The sequence below is a fragment of the Nicotiana tabacum genome, chromosome 22, assembly GCF_000715075.1.
Source record: "Nicotiana tabacum cultivar K326 chromosome 22, ASM71507v2, whole genome shotgun sequence".
In the NCBI taxonomy this organism is placed as follows: domain Eukaryota; kingdom Viridiplantae; phylum Streptophyta; class Magnoliopsida; order Solanales; family Solanaceae; genus Nicotiana; species Nicotiana tabacum.
In genome coordinates, this window is record NC_134101.1 from 27,577,726 (window position 1) to 27,600,831 (window position 23,106).

At 40.2% G+C, this 23,106-nt stretch overlaps 1 protein-coding gene across 1 annotated transcript; it reads right to left on the minus strand.

Moving 5' to 3' along the window:
* Window positions 1-4,392: 4,392 nt before the first annotated feature.
* Window positions 4,393-18,308, minus strand: LOC142175761 (uncharacterized). Its single transcript, XM_075242750.1, has 7 exons — window positions 18,195-18,308; window positions 17,548-17,697; window positions 17,297-17,425; window positions 6,498-6,671; window positions 6,096-6,344; window positions 5,407-5,976; window positions 4,393-4,926 (listed from the first exon to the last, which is right to left on the minus strand). The coding sequence occupies exons 1-7, from the start codon at window positions 18,306-18,308 to the stop codon at window positions 4,393-4,395; spliced, it is 1,920 nt and encodes a 639-aa protein (XP_075098851.1).
* Between the last annotated feature and the right edge of the window lie 4,798 nt (window positions 18,309-23,106).

Sequence of the window (23,106 nt, forward strand, 5' to 3'; positions counted from 1 at the left end):
ATGGGAGATGTTGTCGGTCTCCAGTGGGTTGGTTCGAGCCCGACGAGGCTAGGCTATTGGGTACAAACCTGGTTCAAGATACTTTGGAAAAGGTCAAATTGATTCAGGATCGACTTCGTACAGCCCAGTCCGGGCAGAAGAGTTATGCGGATCGGAAGATTCGCGACATTGCATTCATGGTTGGGGATCGGGTCTTGCTTCGGGTTTCTCTCATGAATGGTGTTATGAGGTTCGGAAAGTAGGGCAAGTTGAGCCCTAGGTATATCGGACCTTTTGAGATTCTTGAGAGGGTTGGAGAGGTAGCTTACAGGCTTGCACTGGCACCTAGTCTCTGTGCAGTTCATCCAAAGTTCCATGTTTCCATGCTACAGAAGTATCACGGCAATCCGTCTCATATATTAGATTTCAGCTCAGTCCAGTTGGACAATGATCTATCTTATGTTGAGGAGCCAGTGGCCATTTTGAACAGGCAGGTTCGAAAGTTGAGGTCAAAGAACATTGCTTCAGTGAAAGTTCAGTGGAGGGGTCATCCGGTCGAGGAGGCGACTTAGGAGACTGAGCATGATATGCGCAACGGTTATCCTCATCTTTGCACTACTTCAGGTATGTCTCTATACTCGTTCGAGGACTAACGTATATTTTAAGAGAGGGAGGATGTAACGACCCTGCCGGTCGTTTAGAGAGAACTAGCCCCGAACCCCTATTTATTGCTCCCCCTACTTCAGTTAGTGGATATGTAACATGTCGGAAAGATTTGTTTTTGGTTTCGGAGTGAAATGGGACACATAGTCCCTAAAATGGAGATTTAACTCATAGAAATTAATCATAGTTCGAACTGTGTGAAGATGGCTCCGAAATAGAATTTTGACGGTTCCTATAGCTCATTAGGGTTATTTTGGTCTTAGTAACGTGTTCGGATGTTGAATTGGAGGTCTGCAGGTCATTTTAGCGTCAATTGGTAAAAGTTAGAAAATGGGATGATTTTTGAGAAGTTTGACCGAGAGTGGACTTTTTGATATTGGAGTCTGATTCTGATTCCGAAAGTTATAATAGGTCTGTAATGTCAATTATGACTTGTGTGCAAAATTTGAGGTCAATCGGACTTCATTTGATAGGTTTCTGCGTCGGATGTAGAAGTTTAAAACTTTGAAGTTCATTAGACTTGAATTGGTGTGTAATTCGTGTTTTTAGCGTTGTTTGATGTGATTCAAAGGCTCGACTGAGTTTGTGTGATGTTTTAGGACTGGTTAGTATATTTGGTTGAAGTCCCGGGGGCCTCGGGTTGATTTCGGATGGTTAACAGATCATTTGGAGTTGTATTGGGTTGGCTGAAGTTTGTTGCACCTGGTGTAATCGCACTTGTGCACTTTGGGCCACAGGTGCGACCCCACAGAAGCGGCCATAGAGCCGCAGAAGCAATTATGGTCCTGTCCAGCTGGGACCGCAGATGCGGTCAGGGTCTTGCAGAAGCAAACTCACAGGAGCGGAGGATGGAGCGCAGAAGCGGGCGCGCACCCTTGTTCGCAGAAGCAAACTTTAAGGGCTTAAGTGAAGTCTGCACCTGCGATGGTTTTTCCGCAAGTGCGGAACCGCAGATGCAGTGAATCCCTCGCAAAAGCGAGAAAGTTGGGCAGAACACTTAAATGCAAGGGCTCGCGATTTTTGCTCATTTTAGGCATTTTGAGCTCGATTTTGGCTATTCTTGTGAGCATTTTTTGAGGGATTTATTGAGGTAAGTCCCTTGTGTTTATTTTTGATCAATAATCTTGTTTCCCCATTGGTTTCCCACCTAGTTAGTGTGTATTTAAGATGGAAATTGGGAGTTTGAGGTTAGGGATTTGGAGAACGGATTTGAGGAATTGAGTGGCGATTTGGTGTCGGATTTTGATAATTTTGGTATGGGTGAACTCATGGTCGAGTGAGTGTTCGTATTTTGTGACTTTTACCCAATTTCGAGACATGGGCCCGGGTCGACTTTTTGGGCCGAATTTTCGATTCTTTGCTAAAGTCGTAATTTCATTATATAAATTAGTTTCTTGTAGTATTATTCATATTATGTAATTGCTTTTGCCTAGATTTGGGTCATTCGGAGTCGGAAAGTCGAGGGAAAGGTATTCTTACCGATTAATTGAGCGACATTTGAGGTAAGTGACTCGTCTAACTTTGTGTAGGGGAAATCCCCTTAGGATTTGGTACCGTTGTAACAATTTGTGATATGCAAGCGCCGTGTACGCGAGATGACGAGTGCGTACACGGGCTGATTATGGAAAAATTTAGTTCTTGCTGATTTGTCTTTTTTAAAAATACAGTAACTGAGTTTCCTTAGCATATGTAGTGATCATGTCTATCCTAGTATCACATGTCTACGTGCCTTAACTCTTACGTGTAATATGTGCAACATGCTTAACTGAATTACCTGCTTTCTTGGATTTGATTAAATCTTTAACTGTGAGATTCTTGCTGTAAATTCATTGTTTCCTTCTGATATTTGTTTCATATTTACTTTTGAGACTACGAGGCGGTTCCTCGGGATATCCCCATGTACTGCATATTTACTTTTGGAACTACGAGGCAGTTTCACGGAAGATACCCTGTACTGCATATTTACTTTTGGGACTACGAGACGGTTCATCAGAGATCCCCCTATACTGTATATTTACTTTTGGGACTACGAGGCGGTTCCTCGAGAGATCCCTTGTACTGCATATTTACTTTTGGGACTACGAGGCAGTTCCTTGGGAGATCCCCCTGTACTGCATATTTACTTTTGGGACTACGAGGCGGTTTCTAGGGAGCGCCCCTACTGTTTACCTCTATTTGTTGTGTTGTTCACTTCTCAGTCATTTCGTTATATTATTATATCCTTTGTCTTACTTTTCTATTATTTCCGGTAGGGCCTGACCTGACCTCGTCACTACTCTATCGAGGTTAGGCTTGGCACTTACTGGGTACTGCTGTGGTGTACTCATACTACGCTTCTGCATATCTTTTTGTGCAGATCCATGTATTTCTTACCAGCCCAGATATCAGTGAGCTACCTGTGTGCTGAGACATCAAGGTACATCTGCCAACGTCCGCAGACCTCGGAGTCCCTCCTTTATTCTTATCATTTTGTTTTCCTTATTTTAGTAGACTCTGATGTATAGAGACATTAGTATTCCTCTTAGAAGCTTGTGACTTGTTTCCACCGGGTTTTGGGAGATTGTAGTTCCTTGACTTGCAGTTTTCATTTATTACAACTATTGAGGTTTAAGTTTCAAACTCTTATTATTTTATTCCGCAATTTGTTAGGCTTACCTACTTTTAGAGACTAGGTGCCATCACGACATCCTACGGAGGGTGAATCAGGGTCATGACATTAGACTTCCAAGATATTAGTGAATCACCAAACTTGACAAGAAAACTTGTTATAGATTTGTGAGAATGTGGACAAGCTGCCCAGTCAACATAATAGTAGGTTGTGATCCTCTTGTAAGCTTTACTTGACAGAAGTACTCCTTGTCCAGGCTGGTGTACTCTTAGGGCAACTTCAAGATGTCATTTCTTTGGTTGATGCAGGAATTGACTTAAGGTTTGCACACTGAATGCAATGTCTGGTCTTGTTATGGTTAAGTAGAGTAGCTTGCTTATAAGCCTATGATAAGAGCTTGCATCAGACAATAACTCATCCTCCCCCAAGCTTGGACTTGTTAGGTGATCATCAAACTCTTTTGTAGTGAGCATTGCATTTGTTTCAAGTGGTGTAGTTGCTGGCTTTGCTGCTCCCAGTCCTAGCTCAAAGATAAGTTCTAGAGTGTATTTTCTCTGGTGCATTAAGATTCCCTGCTTGGACCTAGCAAATTCAGTCCGTAAGAAGTATCTTAACTCTCCTAGGTCCTTCATTTTGAAGGCCGACTACAAAGAATATTTGGCTTCTCTAATCAATGCTAGATTGCTGCCAGTAATTAGCATATCATCAATATAAACTAAGATGAGTACAAGGTCACCTCCTGATCCTTTTATGAACAACGAATGGTCATGTTGACTCTGTGTGAAACCAAACTGTAACACAGCCTCTGAAAGCTTTGCATTTCATTGTCTAGGGGCTTGCTTGAGACCATATAGGGATTTGATGAGTCTGCATACCTGCTGCTCCCCCTGACTCATAAATCCCTGAGGCAGGTCCATGTAGATCTCATCATGAAGATCACCTTGGAGAAAAGCATTTGGCACATCCATTTGATGAATGTGCTAGTGTTGCACAACTACAATGGAAAGAATTGTTCTGACTGTAACCATCTTGACAAGATGAGAGAAAATCTCATGATAGTCAATGCCTTCTCTTTGGCTATAGCCTTTGGCAACTAGCCTGGCTTTGAACCTGTCAATTTCACTGGATGCCTTGTACTTTATCTAGTACACCCATTTGCATCCAATGGGTATCTTGCCAGTAGGTATGGTCACAACATCCCATGTATGATTATCCTCTAAAGCAGCAATCTCAGACTTCATAGCAACCACCCATCTGGGGTCCTTGACTACTTCAGCATAAGAGACAGGCTCAACCTCAGAAGAGGAAGAGGCAATGAAAGCCTGATAATGAGGAGATGGGCGATCATAGGACATATAAGTTGTCAAGCCATAGGGAGTGCGTTGATTAGCAAGAAGAGAAACAAAGCCCTTCATCCATAATAGTGGATGCTTGTCTTTGGCTGATATCCTAAGGGCAGGAGAACCAACTGGATAAACCTCAGCACCTGCTGATGCAACAGTTGGTAATGAACTTGCATTTGAATCAGTGTTGCTAGGAGAAAAGGAGGCTGCATGTGGTAAGACTAAAGAGTCATGTGCAGCAGAGTTCTGGTTAGATCCTGCTGAAGCATCTTGAGCATACCATTGCTCAGTAATATGTGGTAAAACAGAAGAAGATATATTAAGGAACACATACTATTTATGAGAGGAGAACTGCTGGAATGGAAAAACATCATCCCTTAATGTTACATCTATGTTAACAAAAAATGAGTTAGTTGACAAGTTAAGAAGAATGTATCCCTTCTAAGAAGAAGAGTAGCCTATGTGGACATCAATAATAGCTTTTGGTTGGAGCTTATCAGTCTCATTGACAATCTTGGCATAACACAGACAACTTAGGACCCTGAGATGCCCAAGCAAAGGCTTCTTCCTGTATAATAACTCATAAGGAGACCTGTGACCTAGTTGTGAGGAAGGCATCCTGTTGATGAGATAAACAGCTGCCAACACACAGTGCCCCCAAAACTTTAAAGAAATGCAACCTTGAAACCTTAGAGCTTTGCACACTTCTAGAATATGCCTATGTTTTATCTAAGCAACTCTATTTTGCTGAGGAGTATAAACACATGTTCTTTGATGGAAAATGCCAAGGTTTTTGAACAAAGCATCACATACAGAATTAACAAATTCAGATCCATTATCAGTCCTAACACACTTAAATTGTTTGTCAAATTGAGTTTTCACATACATCAAGAAATCATGTAGGACAACACACACATCTGACTTGAGTTTTAAAAGAAAAATCCAAGTCATTCTAGAATAGTCATCCACTACAGTTAAGAAGTATCTATTACCATTAATAGTTGCAGTGTTATAGGGTCCCCATATATCTAAATGTAGCAAGTCAAATGAAACTGCACTTTTATTTGTACTACTAGGAAAAGGTAGTCTAGTCAGTCGAGCACATGGACAAATAGAACAGTCTTTTACAACAGAAATACAACTCTCCTGCTTTATTGAAAATAGTTTGTTTAGAACTGAGGAAGACACATGACCAAGTCTTTTGTGCCATAGCTTCAGATCCACATTTGTAGGTGTTCTCTTAGTGAACATATCCTCATTTTGTGTGGCTGCTAGTGATGTTTCTGCAGTATGCTTATTGACAGTAAATAAGCTCCAAGAGGGTAATATGTAGAGACATTTATCTTCTCTACCAATTGCCTTCACCCTCCCATTGAAGAGATCCTGAAATATGCAAAAATCAGGATAAAAGGCAACCAAACACTGCAGCTCTTTGGTTACCTTTGATACAGACATCAAGTTAAACTTGAATTGTGGTATATGAAGCACATTTTTTTAATAACACTCTTGTCTGAAATAGCACTAGTACCAACATGCTTAATATATGAAACATCACCATTAGGTAAGAATACCTTCTTAGAGTAAGAAGGATCAACTATATTAAATGAGGTTAACATGCTAAGGTCAGAGACCATATGATCAGTTGCACCCGTGTCAATAATCCACTCTTGCACATTATCAGTAGCTAAGAATGCAGTACTTATACCTGCAACATTGGCAGTAGATGAGGAGCAGGATGCCTTGTTGAGAAACTGAAGTATTTGATCATACTAATCCCTAGTAAGAGTTAATGGAGCCTGTAGAAGTTCCTGATTCATTGATGCAGATGAAGTTGCAGCATTACCTTCAGTATTGCCCTCTGTAGTGTGCATGTGAGATGCTCATAGAATGCATCATATAGTTACACACATTTGAGGTGTGGAATTCTTTAAAACATTGTTAGTCTCAGAAAGCATATTGTAAGCATTACTGGCAGTGGTGGGTGCTCCCCATTTCTTCTTGTACTTATAGTCAGATGGATAGCCAATGATCTTATAGCAGTTCTCTTTGCTATGCCCCTTAAGCTTACAAAACTCACACTATATGTTATAATTTTTCATGAATTTCTGACTTCCAACTGGTTTAGAACTATAAAGTGTTGTAGATTCAAAGTGACCAGCATGTACATTAGGTAAAGGACTTAGAATACCATATGTGGCTGCTACAACTCTCTAACTTTCATCACTAACTAGCATAGCATAAGCTTGATTTACAAAAGGGTACTGGCTTTATCATAAGTATTTGGTTGCGTGCTTGTGAATAGGAATCATTCAAGCCCATGAGAAATTGATAAAGTTTCTGTTTGTGCAAATGCACAATGAAATTCCTAGACTTAACACAGTCACAACCAGGACTAGTTTCACGATCAAAAATCCCAACATGTCGTGATGACGCCTATCTTGATACTAGGCAAGCCGATAATCTTGATAAACCACAATTTCTCTTAAGTTTGAAAATACAATAATCAAATACAATACAAAATCCCACAAATACTGATACGAACGCTCCCCAAGACCTGGTGTCACTGAGTAACAATAATAACTAAGGAACAGAAGATAATGACGAGCTACACAGTTATAGTTCACTTACAATAATTCCAGCAAAGAATGGGCATGCTTTCAAATCCGGCAGTTTAAGTCAAATCAATTTTGTACAGTTCAAGTTCATGTAATCCGGATATAAAATCTTTCAGAGATTTCACAACAATGACAGATAGCAACCAATGCAACAACAAATGCAAAGAAAGTATAGCCTCTCAATAATGAACAATAAAGACTGAGATAAAATAATCAAGTAAACTGTGACTGAGTACAAACAATAATTAAGCAAATATTTCAACATGTACACGACCTATGTGGGTCCCAACAGTACCAACATATAGCCTAAACATGGTTTCTAGTCAAATTTCCACAACACATAGAGAGCACATAGCTAACAACAAGTTATTCAACTTTACAGTCTCACGGGGAGGATCAAGTCACAATCCCCTCGGTGCACGCCCACACACCCGTCACCTAGCATGTGCGTCACCTCCAAAGTAATCACATGATACCAAATTCCGGAGTTTCATACCCTCAGGACCAGATTTAAAACTGTTACTTATCTCAAAGCGTGAAATTCTTTACTTTGCTATGCCTTTGCCTCGCAATTCGGCCTTCGAATGCCTCAAATCTAGTCACAAATAAATTGTTTTAGTCAATAAAATTTATTAGAATCAATTCCATACGAAAAATGCTAATTTTTCGTAAAAATCCGAAATTTAGCTCAAAAATCGCCCGTGGGGCCCATGTCTCGGAACCCGACAAAAGTTACAAATCCGAAAGCCCATTCAACCACGAGTCTACACATACCAATTTTACCATAATCCGACCTTAACTCGACCCTCAAATCTATAAATCTTATTTCCAAATTTCTAAGTTCCAATCTCCAATTTACACCTCAAAATCATGTAATCTAGTCAGATTATTCGATGATAATTCAATATTATGGAGTAAAAATGGTCACAAGGGACTTACCTCAAGTTTTCCGTGAAAATCTATTAAAATCGCCTCTCCTCAAGCTCCAATTTGTCAAAAAGGCGAATGGGACGAAGTCCCAACTTTATAATTCTGCCCACACCGCCTCGGTCCTGCCTCGATCTTGGCCTTAGACCGTGGTCATCGATCCTGGGCCTCGATCCAGGGCCTCGATTCTAACCCTCGATCCTGGCCCTCGATCCTGGGTCTGGATCTTGGGCCTCGATTCAGAGTTTCAATTCCGGTCCTCGGCCCTGCCTTCAATCGTGGCCCTCGACCCTAGCTCGATCGTGGCTTGACTCTGGGCTCGATTTTTAGGGTCGATTCTGGGCTCAAATCTGGCAGAAGAAATTTCCAGCAGAAGGAAATTGCAGCAGCTGTTGTAGTTTAATTTTTGATTTGTTAACCATCTAAAACTCACTCGAGGCCCTCAGGACCTCAACCAAATATACCAACAAATCCTAAAACATCATACGAACTAAGTCGAATCCTCAAATCACCTCAAATAACGCTAAAACCATGAATTACACCCCAATTCAAGCCTAATGAACTTTGAAATTTTTAATTTCTACAAACGACTCCGAAACCTATCAAATCACATCCGATTGACTTCAAATTTTGCACACAAGTCATAAATGACATAACATAGGTATTCCAATTTTCAGAATCGAATCCCTACCCCGATATCAAAAAGTCAACCCCCTGGTCAAACTTCCCAAAAATTCAACTTTCGGCATTTCAAGCAAGCATTTCAAGCAAAACTTCACTATGGAGTACGGACCTCTAAATAATTTTTCGGACACACTCCTAAGTCCAAAATTACCATACGAAGATATTGGAATGATCAGAATTCAAATCCGAGGTCGTTTACACATAAGTCCACATCCGGTCAACTTTTCTAACTTAAAATTTTCAATTATGAGACTAAATGTATCATTTCACTCTGAATTCCTTCCGGACCCGAACCAACTACCCCGGCAAGTCATAAAATAACTGTAAAGCATAAATTGAGCAGTAAATTGGGGAACATGGTTATAATACTCAAAACGACCTACCGGGTCGTTACATTCTTCCCTTCTTAAACAAATGTTCGTCCTTGAACGGGTTTAGAATAATACCCGGAGTCTCAAATAAGTGTGGATATTTGCTCCGCATCTCCTGCTAAATCTCCCAAGTAGCTTCTCCGGCTGGCTCGCCTCTCTACTGCACCTTCACTGATGTTATGCTCTTTGACCTCAGTTTTCTAACATGTCGGTCTAAAATAGCCACCGACTCTACATCATAAGTCAAATTACCGTCCAGTTGCACTGTACTGAAATCCAGAATATGATACGGATCCCCGACATATTTTCGAAGCATGGATACATGGAACACTGGATGAGCACCTGAGAGACTAGGTGGCAAAGCAAGTTCATAAGCCACATCTCCAATCTTCTTAAGTATTTCAAAAGGACCAATATACTGAGGGCTCAACTTGCCTTTCTTTCCGAACCTCAACACACCCTTCATGGGTACAATTTTGAGCAGGACCTTCTCCCCAACCATGTGAACAACATCACGAACCTTCCTGTCGGCATAACTCTTCTGTCTAGACTGTGCCGTGCGTCGGCGTTCATGAATCACTTTGACCTTCTCTAAAGCATCCTGAACTAAGTCAATACCCAATAGCCTAACCTCACCAGGCTCAAACCAACCCACCGGGGACCGGCACCATTTTCCATACAAAGCCTCATACGGAGCCATCTGAATACTCGACTGGTAGCGGTTATTGTAGGCAAACTCCGCGAGTGGCAGAAATTTATCCCAAGAAACCCCAAAATCAATGACACAAGCGCGTAACATATCCTCCAATATCTGAATAGTTTGCTCGGACCGTCCGTCCGTCTGAGGGTGAAATGTTGTACTCAACTAAACCTGTGTGCCCAATTCTCGCTGCACTGCTCTCCAAAAATGGACATTGGTACACCGTGTAGGCGAATAACCTCACGAATGTAAATCCCAGCTAACCGCTCCGAAGAATAATTGGTACAACCTGGAATAAAATATGCATATTTGGTCAACCGATCTACTATCACCCAAACATCATCAAACTTTCTCAAAGTCTGTGGGAGCCCAACTACGAAATCCATGGTAATACGCTCCCATTTCCATTCCGGAATCTCAAGTCTCTGAAGCAATCCACCCGGCCTCTGATGTTCATACTTTACCTGTTGACAATTTAAACACCGAGCTACAAATACAACTATATCTTTCTTTATTCGCCTCCACCAATAGTGTTGCCTCAAATCCTGATACATCTTCGCGGCACCTGGATGAATGGAGTACCGCGAACTGTGAGATTCCTGGAGAATCAACTCACCCAAACCATCTACATTAGGCACACATAGCCTGCCCTGCATCCGTAATACACCATCATCTCTAATAGTGACTTCCTTGGCATCACCATGATGAACTGTGTCCTTAAGAATAAGCAGATGTGGATCATCACATTGGCGCTCTCTGATGCGGTCATATAAAGAAGACCGAGAAACCACACAAGCCAAAATTCGATTCGGCTCGGAAAAATCCAATCTAACAAACTGGTTGGCCAAGGCCTGAACATCCAATGCTAAAGGCCTCTCTGCTACCGGTAAGTATGCTAAGCTGCCCAAACTCTCTGCCTTACGACTCAAGGCATCGGTCACCACATTGGCCTTTCCATAATGATAGAGAATGGTAATGTCATAATCCTTAAGAAACTCTAACCACCTCCGCTGCTGCAAAATAAGATCCTTTTGTTTAAATAAATGTTGTAAACTCCGATGATCGGTATATACCTCATACTGGACACCGTACAAGTAATGCCGCCAAATTTTTTTAAGGCATGAACAATAGTTGCTAACTCAAGATCGCGGACTGGATAATTCTTCTCATGTACCTTTAACTGTCTGGACGCATAGGCAATCACCCTACCATTTTGCATCAGCACTGCGCCGAGACCAATACGCGACGCATCACAATATACAGTATAAGACTCTGAACCTGCAGGCAACACCAATACTGGAGTTGTAGTCAAAGTTGTTTTGAGCTTCTAAAAGCTCTCTTCACACTCATCCGACTACCTGAAAGGAGCACCTTTCTGGGTCAATTTAGTCATAGGCGATGCAATAGATGAGAAACCCTCCACGAAGCGACGATAATAACCGGCCAAGCTGAGAAAACTCTGAATCTCAGTAATTGAAGATGGTCTGGGCCAATTCTGAACTGCCTCTATTTTCTTCGGATCTACCTTAATTCCTTCACTGGACACTATATGTCCCAAGAATGCCACCAAACTAAGCCATAACTCACACTTAGAGAATTTGACATAAAGTTTCTCCTCTCTCAGCCTCTGTAATACAATACCCAAGTGTTGTGCATGCTCCTCCTGGCTACGTGAGTATACCAGAATATCATCAATAAATACCACTACAAATAAATCAAGATATGGCTGGAATACAATATTCATCAAATGCATAAATGTTGTTGGGTCATTGGTTAGCCCAAAAGACATCACAAGAAATTCATAGTGGCCATAACGAGTTCTGAATGTCGTCTTTAGAATATCTGAATCCCTAATTTTTAACTGGTGATACGTAGATCTCAAATCAATTTTGGAGAACACCCTCGCTCCCTGAAGCTAGTCAAATAAGTCATCAATACGTGGCAAAGGATATTTATTCTTGATTGTAACCTTGTTCAACTGCCTATAATCAATGCACATCCGCATAGTACCATATTTCTTCTTCACAAACAGAACCGGTGCACCCCAAGGTGACACATATGCCTAATAAACCCCTTTTCAAGGAGTTCCTGAAGTTGTTCTTTCAATTCTTTTAACTCAGCTGGTGCCATACGATACGGAGGAATAGAAATGGGTTGAGTGCCCTACACCAAGTCAATACCAAAATCAATATCCATGTCGAGTGGCATACCCGAGAGGTCTGCAGGAAATACATCCAGAAAGTCTCGCACGACCGATACTGAATCAATAATAGGAGTATCTGCATCAACATCTCTCACAAAGGCCAAATATGACAAGCATACCTTTCCAACCATACGTTGGGCCTTCAAATAGGAAATTACCCTGATAGTAACAAGATCTAGATAACCCCTCCATTCAACCTTTGGCAACCCCGGAATCGTCAACATCACAATTTTTGCGTGACAGTCCAGAATAGCATGACATGGAGACAACCAATCCATACCCAGGATTACATCGAAATCAACCATACCGAGTAATAAGAGATCAACCCTAGTCTCCAGTTCCCCAATAGTTACCACACACTACCGATACACAGAATCCATAGTAATAATATCATCCATCGGTGTAGATACACAAACAGGTGGAACTAAGGACTCATAGGGCATATCCAGATAATGCGCCAAACACGATGATACATATGAATAAGTGGAACCAGGGTCAAATAATATAGAAGCCTCCCTGTGGCACACTGAAACAATACTTGTGATCACTGCATCTGAGGTAATAGCATCTAGCCTGGCAGGAAAATCATAGAATCGAGCCTGCCCACCACCTGATCGGCGTCCCCCTCTTGGGCGACCCCTAGCTGCCTGACCCCCACCCCGTGTTGGCTGGGCGGGTGGTGGAACTGCTGGTGCCGGTGTCGTCAATCGAGGATTCTGCTATGGAGCCCCACTCAACATGCTAGGACACTCTTTCTTGAAATGACCAAATTCTCTGCACTCAAAACAACCCCTCCTTTGACGAAACTGCTGCTCCTGATAACCCGAGGAATTACCTGCAGAAGCCTGAGCAGCCAAAGCATGATGTGAATTCTGCACTGGTAGTGCACTGAATGAAGCTGGTCTGAGTGAGCAATGTAAGAACCATGGCTGGCTGATGCACCACGATGAGCTGGATGACCCGTTTGAACATGTCTGTTACCACGGTAAAACTGACCCCCTGAAGGAACACCGCTGGAATCACCTGAACCACGAGGCCTCTTAGCCTCTCTCTCTTTCCACGTTCCTGGCTACGAACCATCTCTATCTGCCAAGCAATGTCCACTACCTCATCGAAAGTAGCACCAGATACCCTCTTCTTAGTCATAAGTAACTGCAGCTAATATGTGAGGTCATCAATGAACCTCCTAATCCTCTCCCTACCAGTGGGAACCAACCAAACTACATGACGAACCAACTCAGAAAATCTCATCTCGTACTGTGTCATGGACATATCACCCTGGCAAAGCTGCTCAAACTGTCTGCGCAGCTCCTCTCTGCGGGACTGAGGCACGAACTTATCCAAAAAGACCATGGAGAACTGCTGCCAAGTAAGGGGTGCTGCGCCAACAGGCCTACGCCTCTCGTAAGTCTCCCACCATCTGAGTGCAGCCCCAGAAAACTAAAAAGTAGTGAATGAGACCCCACTGGTCTCCAGAAATCCCGTTGTCCGAAGCATCCATTGACACCTATCCAGAAAACCTTGAGCATCCTCTGACTCAGTACCGCTAAATGTTGGAGGTCGAAGCCTCTCAAATCTCTCAAGTCTCCTCTACTCATCATCTGCCATAACAGGAACTACCGGGGCCTGAACAGATGCAACCTGCTGGGCTGGTAGTGCCCCCGGTATCTGAAGTCCTTATACTATCTGGTCTGGAGTACGGGAAACATGGTTATGAGTACCTCCCCCGGCCTGAGAAGTGGTAGGTGTGGCCTGAGCCGAAACCACATGAGCCAGACCAGTGCAAGCAGCCAATATCTGGGATAAAGTATCCTGAAGGCCTTGAATCTCAATGGGCACAGCTGGTGCCTGAGCTGACCTTGTCGGCTGGCTATATCTGGAATCTGCTCCTGAGCTGGAGCAACTGGTGGTACTACAGGTGCTGGTCCAACTATGGTACGAGTTACACCTCGACCTCTACCTCGAACCCGGCCTCTACCACGGCCCCGGCCTCTCGCAGCCCTAACTGGTGGCTGACCATCTGATCTGGTAGTACGTGTCCTCACCATCTGTGAGAGAATAGAATAATAGAATTTTAGTTTTCGGAATCAACAAATTCGCACGATAGAATACAAGAAAATGAAACTTTCCTAAGGGTTCTGCAGCCTCAAGAAGATAAGTACAGACGTCTCCGTACCGATCCGCAAGACTCTACTAAACCTGCTCATGACTCGTGAGACCTATGTAACCTAGGCTCTGATACTAACTTGTCACGACCCAAAATCCCAACATGTCGTGATGGCACCTATCTTGATACTAGGTAAGCCGATAATCTCGATAAACCACAATTTCTCTTAAGTTTGAAAATTCAATAATTAAATACAATGCAAAATCCCAAAAATACTGATACGAATACTCTCCAAAACCTGGTGTCACTAAGTACATGAGCATCCAATATGAATACAAGTCTGGAAAAGCACGGTCTATAATAGTCTAAGACCAAAATATAGTAATAAGGAGATAGGGAAGGAAAGACAAGGTCTGCGGAACACGACATCTACCTTAAAATCTCCTGAAAACCAACTGCGCGAAAGGATCAACACCCGCTATGTTCGGGAATACCTGGATCTGCACACGAAATGCAGGGTGTAGTATGAGTACAACCAACTTAGCAGGTAACAATAATAATTAAGGAACTGAAGATAATGACTAACTACACATTTATAGTTCACTTTCAGTAATTCCAGCAAAGAATGGACATGTTTTCAAATCCGGCAGTTTAAGTCAAATCAATTTTATACAGTTCAAGTTCATGTAATCCGGATATAAAATCTTTCAAAGATTTCACAACAATGACAGATAGCAATCAAGTGCAACAACAAATGCAAAGCAAGTACAGCCTCTCAGGCAACAGTCACTCAACTCATCACAACGGCTCAACCACTCGGCTCTCAGCCCTCAGCACTCACACTCAATGGGTACCCGCGCTCACTGGGGGTGTACAGACTTCGGATGGGCTACAGCCCAAGCTTTATAATCTGCATGGACAACTCACGTGCCATAATATAAATATCTGGATCCGCACGGCCAACTCACGTGTTGCACGGCCAACTCGCGTGCTATAGTATAATATAGGATCCGCACGGACAACTCACGTGCTATAATAATATATCTCACAATCAGGCCCTCGGCCTTGCTCAGTCATAAATCTCTCCAGTCTTTCGGGCTCTTAGAAATCATGAAAATCAGCCCAAAAAATAATGATATGATGCATCAATAATGAACAATAGAGACTGAGATAAAATAATCAAGTAAATTGTGACTAAGTACAAACAATAATTAAGCAAATATTTCAACATGTACATGACCTCTGTGGGTCCCAACAGTACCAACATATAGCCTAAACATGGTTTCTAGTCAAATTTCCACAACACATAGAGAGCACATAGCTAACAATAGGTTATTCAACTTTACAGTCTCACGGGGCGGATCAAGTCATAATCCCCTCGGTGCACGCCCACATACCCGTCACCTAGTATGTGCGTCACCTCCAAAGTAATCACATGATACCAAATTCTGGGGTTTCATACCCTCATGACCAGATTTAAAACTGTTACTTACCTCAGAGCGTGAAATTCTTTACTCTGCTATGCCTTTGCCTCGCAATTCGACCTTCGAATGCCTCGAATCTAGTCACAAATAATTTGTTTTAGTCAATAAAATTTATTGGAATCAATTCCATACGAAAATGCTAATTTTTTGTAAAAATCCGAAATTTAGCTAAAAAAATCACCCGTGGGGCCCATGTCTCGGAACCCGACAAAAGTTACAAAATTCAAAAGCCCATTCAACCACGAGTCTACCCATACCAATTTTACCAAAATCCGACCTCAACTCGACCCTCAAATCTACAAATCTTATTTCCAAATTTCTAAGTTTCAATCTTCGATTTACACCTCAAAATCATGTAATCTAGTCGGATTATACGATGACAATTCAATATTATGGAGTAGAAATGATCATAAGGGACTTACCTCAAGTTTTTCTTGAAAATCTATTAAAAATCGCCTCTCCTCAAACTCCAATTTATCAAAAATGGTGAATGGGACGAAGTCCCAACTTTATAATTCTACCCAGACCGCCTCGGTCCTGCCTCGATATTGGCCTTCGATCGTGGTTATCGATCCTGGGTCTCGATCTTGGGCCTCAATCCAGGGCCTCGATTCTAACCCTCGATCCTGGCCCTCGATCTTGGGTCTCGATCTTGGGCCTCGATCCAGAGCCTCGATTCCGGTCCTCGGCCCTGCCTTCGATCGTGGCCCTCGACCCTGGGCTCGATCGTGGCTTGACTCTGGGTTCGATTTTTAGGCTCGATTCTGGGCTCGAATCTAGCAGAAGAAATTTTCAGCAGAAGGAAACTGCAGCAGTTGTTGTAGTAATTTTTGATCCGTTAAACCATCCGAAATTCACCAAAGGCCCTCAGGACCTCAACCAAATATACCAACAAGTAATAAAACATCATACGAACTTAGTCGAACCCTCAAATCACCTCAAACAACGATAAAATCATGAATTACACCATAATTCAAGCCTAATGAACTTTGAAATTTTTAATTTCTACAAACGACTCCGGAACCTATCAAATCACGTCCGATTGACCTCAAATTTTACACACAAGTCATAAATGACATAACTGAGGTATTCCAATTTTTAAAATCGAATCCCGACCCCGATATCAAAAAGTCAACCCCCAGGTCAAATTTTTCAAAAATGCAACTTTCGGCATTTCAAGCCAAATTTCACTACGGACCTCCAAATAATTTTTCGGACATGCTCCTAAGTCCAAAATTATCATATGAAGCTATTGGAATGATCATAATTTAAATTTGAGGTCATTTACACATAAGTCCATATCCGGTCAATTTTTCTAACTTAAAATTTTCAATTATGAGACTAAGTGTCTCATTTCACTCCGAATTCCTTCCGGACCCGAACCAACTACCCCGGCAAGTCATAAAATAACTGTAAAGCATAAATTGAGTAGTAAATGGGGGAACAGATTTATAATACTCAAAATGACATGTCGGTCGTTACAACTAGGCACTAGTGATTCAGCTTCATCCAAAAGATCTTTAAGCTTGGAATAGTAAACAGAGACACAGGAGGTACCTTGACTGAGACTAGAAATTTCTTTGTGCAAGTTGTAGCATCGAGTGTCATTTACCTTATCAAATCGCTCATGTAGATCCATCAATACTGCATGTGCATTGGTAGCATACGAGATTCCACTAATTAGGTTTGGAGCAACTGCATTCACTAACCATGAAAGCACAATTGCATTGCACATTTTCCACTGGTACCAATATTTTTCACACAATCGTTCCTTTTTTCATTTGCCATCCACAATTCCTAGCTTATTCCGACCGAGCAAAGCAATTCTCATAGATCGATACCACAATGATAAATTGTCCATACCGCTGAGCTGAAAAGAGATGGAGAAATCTCACTAGTATCTACAGGAGCGAGATACAGAGGATGAGTAGCAGCGATTGTAACTCCTTCTTCAAATTCATCATCATATGAGATTTGAGAATTATCAGTTGTAGCCTGTAGTAGCTGTATTTCCTAGCTCCAAATCATCTACAACCATTGTTGAGCAGATTAGGGCTTCGATGAAGAAAACTAATTTGAGAAGAAAATTCAGAGAATGCGAAGCAGATGTTAGATTGAATCGATTATGAGCTACAATCCATAGCTCTTTCCTATGATACCATGAAGAATTGAGAGAGAGAGAGAGAGAGAGAGAGAGAGAGAGAGAGAGAGAGAGAGAGAGAGAGAGAGAGAGAGAGAGAGAGAGAGAGAGAAGATGACATGCAGCGATAGAGCGAGAAGAGAAGAAGAAGACTCTGTTGTGGAACTGTTTCACTGAAGCTCAAAAAAGAAAATGAAGTACACGTAACTAATATATACACTATCTATGCTTAGATGTCACCAACTAATTAACCTATCCACTAACTACTTACTTAATATACTAACCAACTTATAAATAATACAAAGTACAACTCTTGCTTTAAGTTTTGTTACTCTCAACAAGAGGGAATTTTCGTATTAGACAGGATTACAAGAATAACACTGACAAAGGCCAAGCTAATTGTTGCTGCAGCAATACCAATTTTATTTAACGATGCAGTACATAGTGTACCAAATGAACTTCTGAGGATTTTTGTATCTTCCATAGCTGTTCTGCAAGAAAAGTTACCACAACAAAGCTAGTCTAGAGGTCGAAGAGTTATCTCGGTGCACAAAGTATTTTGCGTTCACGAAAGATCCGGGGAAGGGCTGCACCCCAATAGGTGTGATGTAGGCAGTCTATTTTTATGTAAGTATCAATAACTGATTCCACAATTGAATCTGTGACCTATAGGTCATACATAGACATTTTGATGGTAGAAGAGTTAGAGTGACAATATTGGAAATTAAAGTATCAGCAAAAATGATACTAGATGAATTCTGCTGATATGGTTATCATGCGCATGACATACTGTATTTTCAGAGTCTTTTTGTGTCACTCTTGGTCATAACTTGCTACATGTATCACCAATATATAAAATATAAATGTTATCATCCTTCGCAATTCGATATTATGAGTTTAAACCACCATTCTGTCCCATCCTTACTTGTCCATACTCCATACTAGGGCTGCTTATCGGGCGGATCGGAAGGATAATTACGTTTAACGGTTCGGCTTATCGGTTATCGGATTATAAATATAGTAATCTGCTAGTCATCCAATAAGACAACGGGCGGATTGGTATCGGATTAACGATTATCGGGCAGTTTATCGACTAAATCAAATAAAAATTTTTTGAACAATCAACAAATCCTTTAACATAAGCATACATTTTAATTCACCCAACACTTTCAATTAAAATGTTACACGGGACTTATCACTTTTAGTTTGACATTAATTCTAAAAAGCTACTACATATTAGCACATTTTGATGTGATTATATTAAATTTTAAATGATGTTTCTTCTTTGTTTATTGTAATTTGGAAAATGGAGATTTTATGGTGTAGATGTGATGATAATAAGATAATTATTTTCGTATTGTAATTTAAACGGCCAAATGCATAGTTTAAATTGTCTCTATTAGTTTTTGAACAATCAATACCACATTGTTTTCTACAAAGGTAATACTATGGCCCAGAGAGGAATTCAATTCATGTCCACTCATAATTCATGAAAAGTCAGAGATGACTGCTATTAGGCATTAGCTACAGACATTAGACAATTCTATCATTCTATGTTACAATTTTGTACGCATTTGTGATTGTTTTGGTTTAAAGAATGTTCAACTTCAGCGGGTAGTATGCTGGGGATAATATCATCCGGTGTCTAAATTCTAAGCATAGTAAGATGACACGTCGACGCTTTCAGACTTTTGAAGAGTCGTCTTCCAATCTAGTACATACAAGAATTACTGATAAGGGTAAAATTATAAATATAAAAACTCTTAACGAGTTAACAGTTTACCCGATAAGAAAATTGAGTAATCCGCCCCCAAACCGTTAAGTTGTTAATTATAAAATCTCAATCCGTTCACCATACATTACCCCGATAATCCGATACCAATAAGCCAATAAGCCATCGGTTCGGTTCGGCTTGATAAAATATTTTTCATTCAAATATACACTTATTTAACTTTCTTCGTCAAATATTATTTTTTCATGCAAAAGAACGTCATGCCAAATGGGGCTTTGAGATTTTTGTGGCTGACTAATAGAGCATCAGTAGGGTTAATTAATGACAAAATTACATCATATATCACTTGGGCCATACAACCCATTCGAAAATAGCCCACATTTGAAGCCCTAACCTGGTTTGGCCCAGGTTGTATATGTTTTGAAATTTTGTTTTCACCCGGTAGCCCACAAATATTATTAACGGTATTTTAGTTTTCTTTTTAAATTTTTCTCTTCCTCTGTTATTCTCACGCTTTTTTCACAGAAGTACGAAGGATCATCCTCCATTGTTGAGTCTCAAGTGATTTTTCGAGCTTTCACTCTTATTTTCAGGTAATTTTCATTTAATTATATGCTTTTACCACTGTTTTGGGTTTAAATTTTATTTTATTTTTAATTTTTTGGCTTTTCTGATTTTGAATATTTTTGTTTTACAATGTTGTTGTGTTTTCTTTTCAATTTTGTGTTCCTTCTATCTTTGTTCTGGGCCTAAACTTGGTGTTTCAGTTTGCATGCTTTATTATTTAGACTTTTAGGGTATAATTTAGTTTTTGAGTTTTGTTCCAATTTATGAAAATTGGTTCATGTGACCACGAAGGATTAGTTGCACTCGCTTGCGTATTGTGGTCGACCTTTGATTGACACAGTATTTAGTAACTTTATGTCCTAATGCCTTTTTTTGTCGCGTATCTTTATTGTTTGAGATCCCCCATAGTGTATACATAACTTTGTATAATCAAATGCAATTTTTTTGTATAATCACGGCATAAGCTTGTATAAGGTTGTATAACCTTGTATAAATATGTATAACTCTGTATATTACTGTATAAATTTGTATATTTAAAAAAATTGCATCATATATTGACTTTTTTATAGTACTTTGAATCATTTAGTTGTGATGGTTATTTTTGTTTTATTTTTCTTGTCTCAGCACTTAGATGTCATCTTTTACTATTTGAGGAAGAGGTAAAAATATGGGCTGCATGTTGTCGTAAGGTTTACTACAATCGACTTTGTCTTTGGTAACAAGATCAATTCACTGTATAAAGATTTCAAAGTGAAGCAAGATCCTTTTGTAATTCCTGAAGGGCATGAAATAGAAGAGTACATTAGAGGCTTTTATTGTGATGCAAATATAGCGTGGCACACTGTTGACCACGTGTTATTCCCTATTTATGTCAAGCGTAGAAGAGCTAAATTGGGCCACTAGGTTTTGGGGTTGTTTACGTTCATAGATAGGTGCATCCACATCTATGACTCTAATCGTGGAGCTATTAATGATAGATTTGCTTTGGATGCTGCATTACCTTATGCAATTTTGATACCTTACTTCTTGAAGAGTTCTGATTTTTATGTCGAGGAGAAGGGCATTGATTGGAACAATGGTGCATATACCGATAAATCCCATTCTAATGCTTTGCAGATTAATCTGGTTAATAATGTGCCACAACAGATCAAATGGTAGGTTAATCTCAGTTATTTTACTATTTGTGTACTTATTTAAAGTAACGTACAGAGAATCTAATTTTTTTTAATTACAGTGATTATGGTGCTTTTGTTACTGGCTTTGCTGAGTATTTCATCCTGGGTAAGGAAATCCGAAAAGATAATTTGACATTGAGACACTTTGCACCAGGTGGGGATCTCTGTTGTGGGATTATGGATAGAAAAAACAACAGTCCGGTGCAATTAGCAGTGATGAAATCACAAGGAGACTTTTCATGAAGAGGAAGAGGGGACGACCGAGAAAGTAGTTATGTTTTTTTTTTCATTTTAATGTAGATGACTTTATTTGTGTAGTTTGTGGTAGTAGTTACACATTGTGGTTATGAATGAATTATATTTAATGAATATTTCAGTTGCTTTTTTCTTTAACAGAGTATGTATTTTCGTTATTGTTGTAGTTTTGTCAATATTGCAGGGTTTATACATATGTATACAATAATATACATAGTTATACAATTTTATACAAACTTATACTCTCATTTATACATCTGTATACGTATAATGACACTGATTATTTGCAGTTCTGTTTTGCATTTGTACAATCTATTAATATGTTTAGCACAATTAAAACAGTAACACACTATTATTGGATGATCAAAACATGTATAATGAAACATATTTAACATAATTACAACGTATAGTGTAAATTGTAATTTTTTATTGACATTTGTAACTCAATTATTTGTGAAACATAACTTTTTAACATGACAACATATGTAATAGGAAGTGTTATATTTTCAACTATTTATTTTGGTCGATTCCTACATGTTTTTCTATTGTGACCACTTTGTCCGCACACTCAATATGAAAACCCCCTTTTATACTCTTTCTCTGAAGCCGGTTTGAGTCTTTCCTTTCTTGGCCTTCCTGCATTTCTTCTCCCTTTTGGTGGTAGGACCGCATCTTCCAGCACGTCTGTTGGGATTACCCATAAACTCTCATCTGGCATCGGATTCACTAGAAATTCATAAGTTCTAAGGAGGTTATCCTTCTTGTAGTAAAAAGAGCAATACTGGCCAAGTTTCAACTGTTGGTTAAAATCGCTCAAGCATGCGGACATAGAAGTTCATCCATTTGAAATCTGCCGCAACTGCATGTTCCCTCTTCAAGTCACACTATGTTTCGCCTTACCCCTTCAAGCATAGTATATAACTGCTCTGTAGCAGGCCTCACCTGCAAAAGTTTTTTAAAAAAAAAAAGTTAAAGCACATTATACATTATTATACAGAGTTATACATCCTTATACAAATAGTAAAATATAAGTCAGCAGTGCCATGCATCATTATAGTTAATTCGTTTTACCGTCATTTGCTCCGATGCAATCAGATTTTCCCGAAGGAGTTTGTCGTACTTTTCGCCAAGCTCTGTAGATGTCTCCATTGCACTTTTTTTGTTTTTGTTGTTTCACTATTGTAGCAAATTTGTCATGTACTCCAGCAATCGCATTATCGGTAGCTCTCTAGCATCTTTGTTTGCTGCATTAATTGACTCTGTAATATTGGAAGTCATTACCATCGGCCTTTTCACTGTGGAGTATGCCCTAGACCACCATTCGTAGCCAATTTCGAACAAGGTTGCACCCTCAGATCAATTTTGCACATCTATGTCATATGGTAGTCAAACTTCTCTATCGTGTAAGCTCTAGCCAAAGCGAATAAGATATCTTTCAATTGTTTGTGATGTTTCTAGAATGTGCGCTTGACATTCCGCCACAAGTGAAACATGCAAATACAATGTGAAACTTCCGGGTATACAGCTTTTGTGGCATTGAAGATGCTTTCATT

Excerpts from the sequence above, each read along its gene's own strand:
- LOC142175761 (XM_075242750.1), bottom strand. The coding sequence starts at position 18,308 with ATGGAAGATACAAAAATCCTCAGAAGTTCATTTGGTACACTATGTACT. Across the intron at positions 6,672-17,296 it reads TACATGAGCGATTTGATAAG|TGTGAGTTTTGTAAGCTTAA; the intron begins GTAAATGACACT and ends TATAACATATAG. Across the intron at positions 5,977-6,095 it reads GTGCTATTTCAGACAAGAGT|GATCTCTTCAATGGGAGGGT; the intron begins GTTATTAAAAAA and ends TGCATATTTCAG.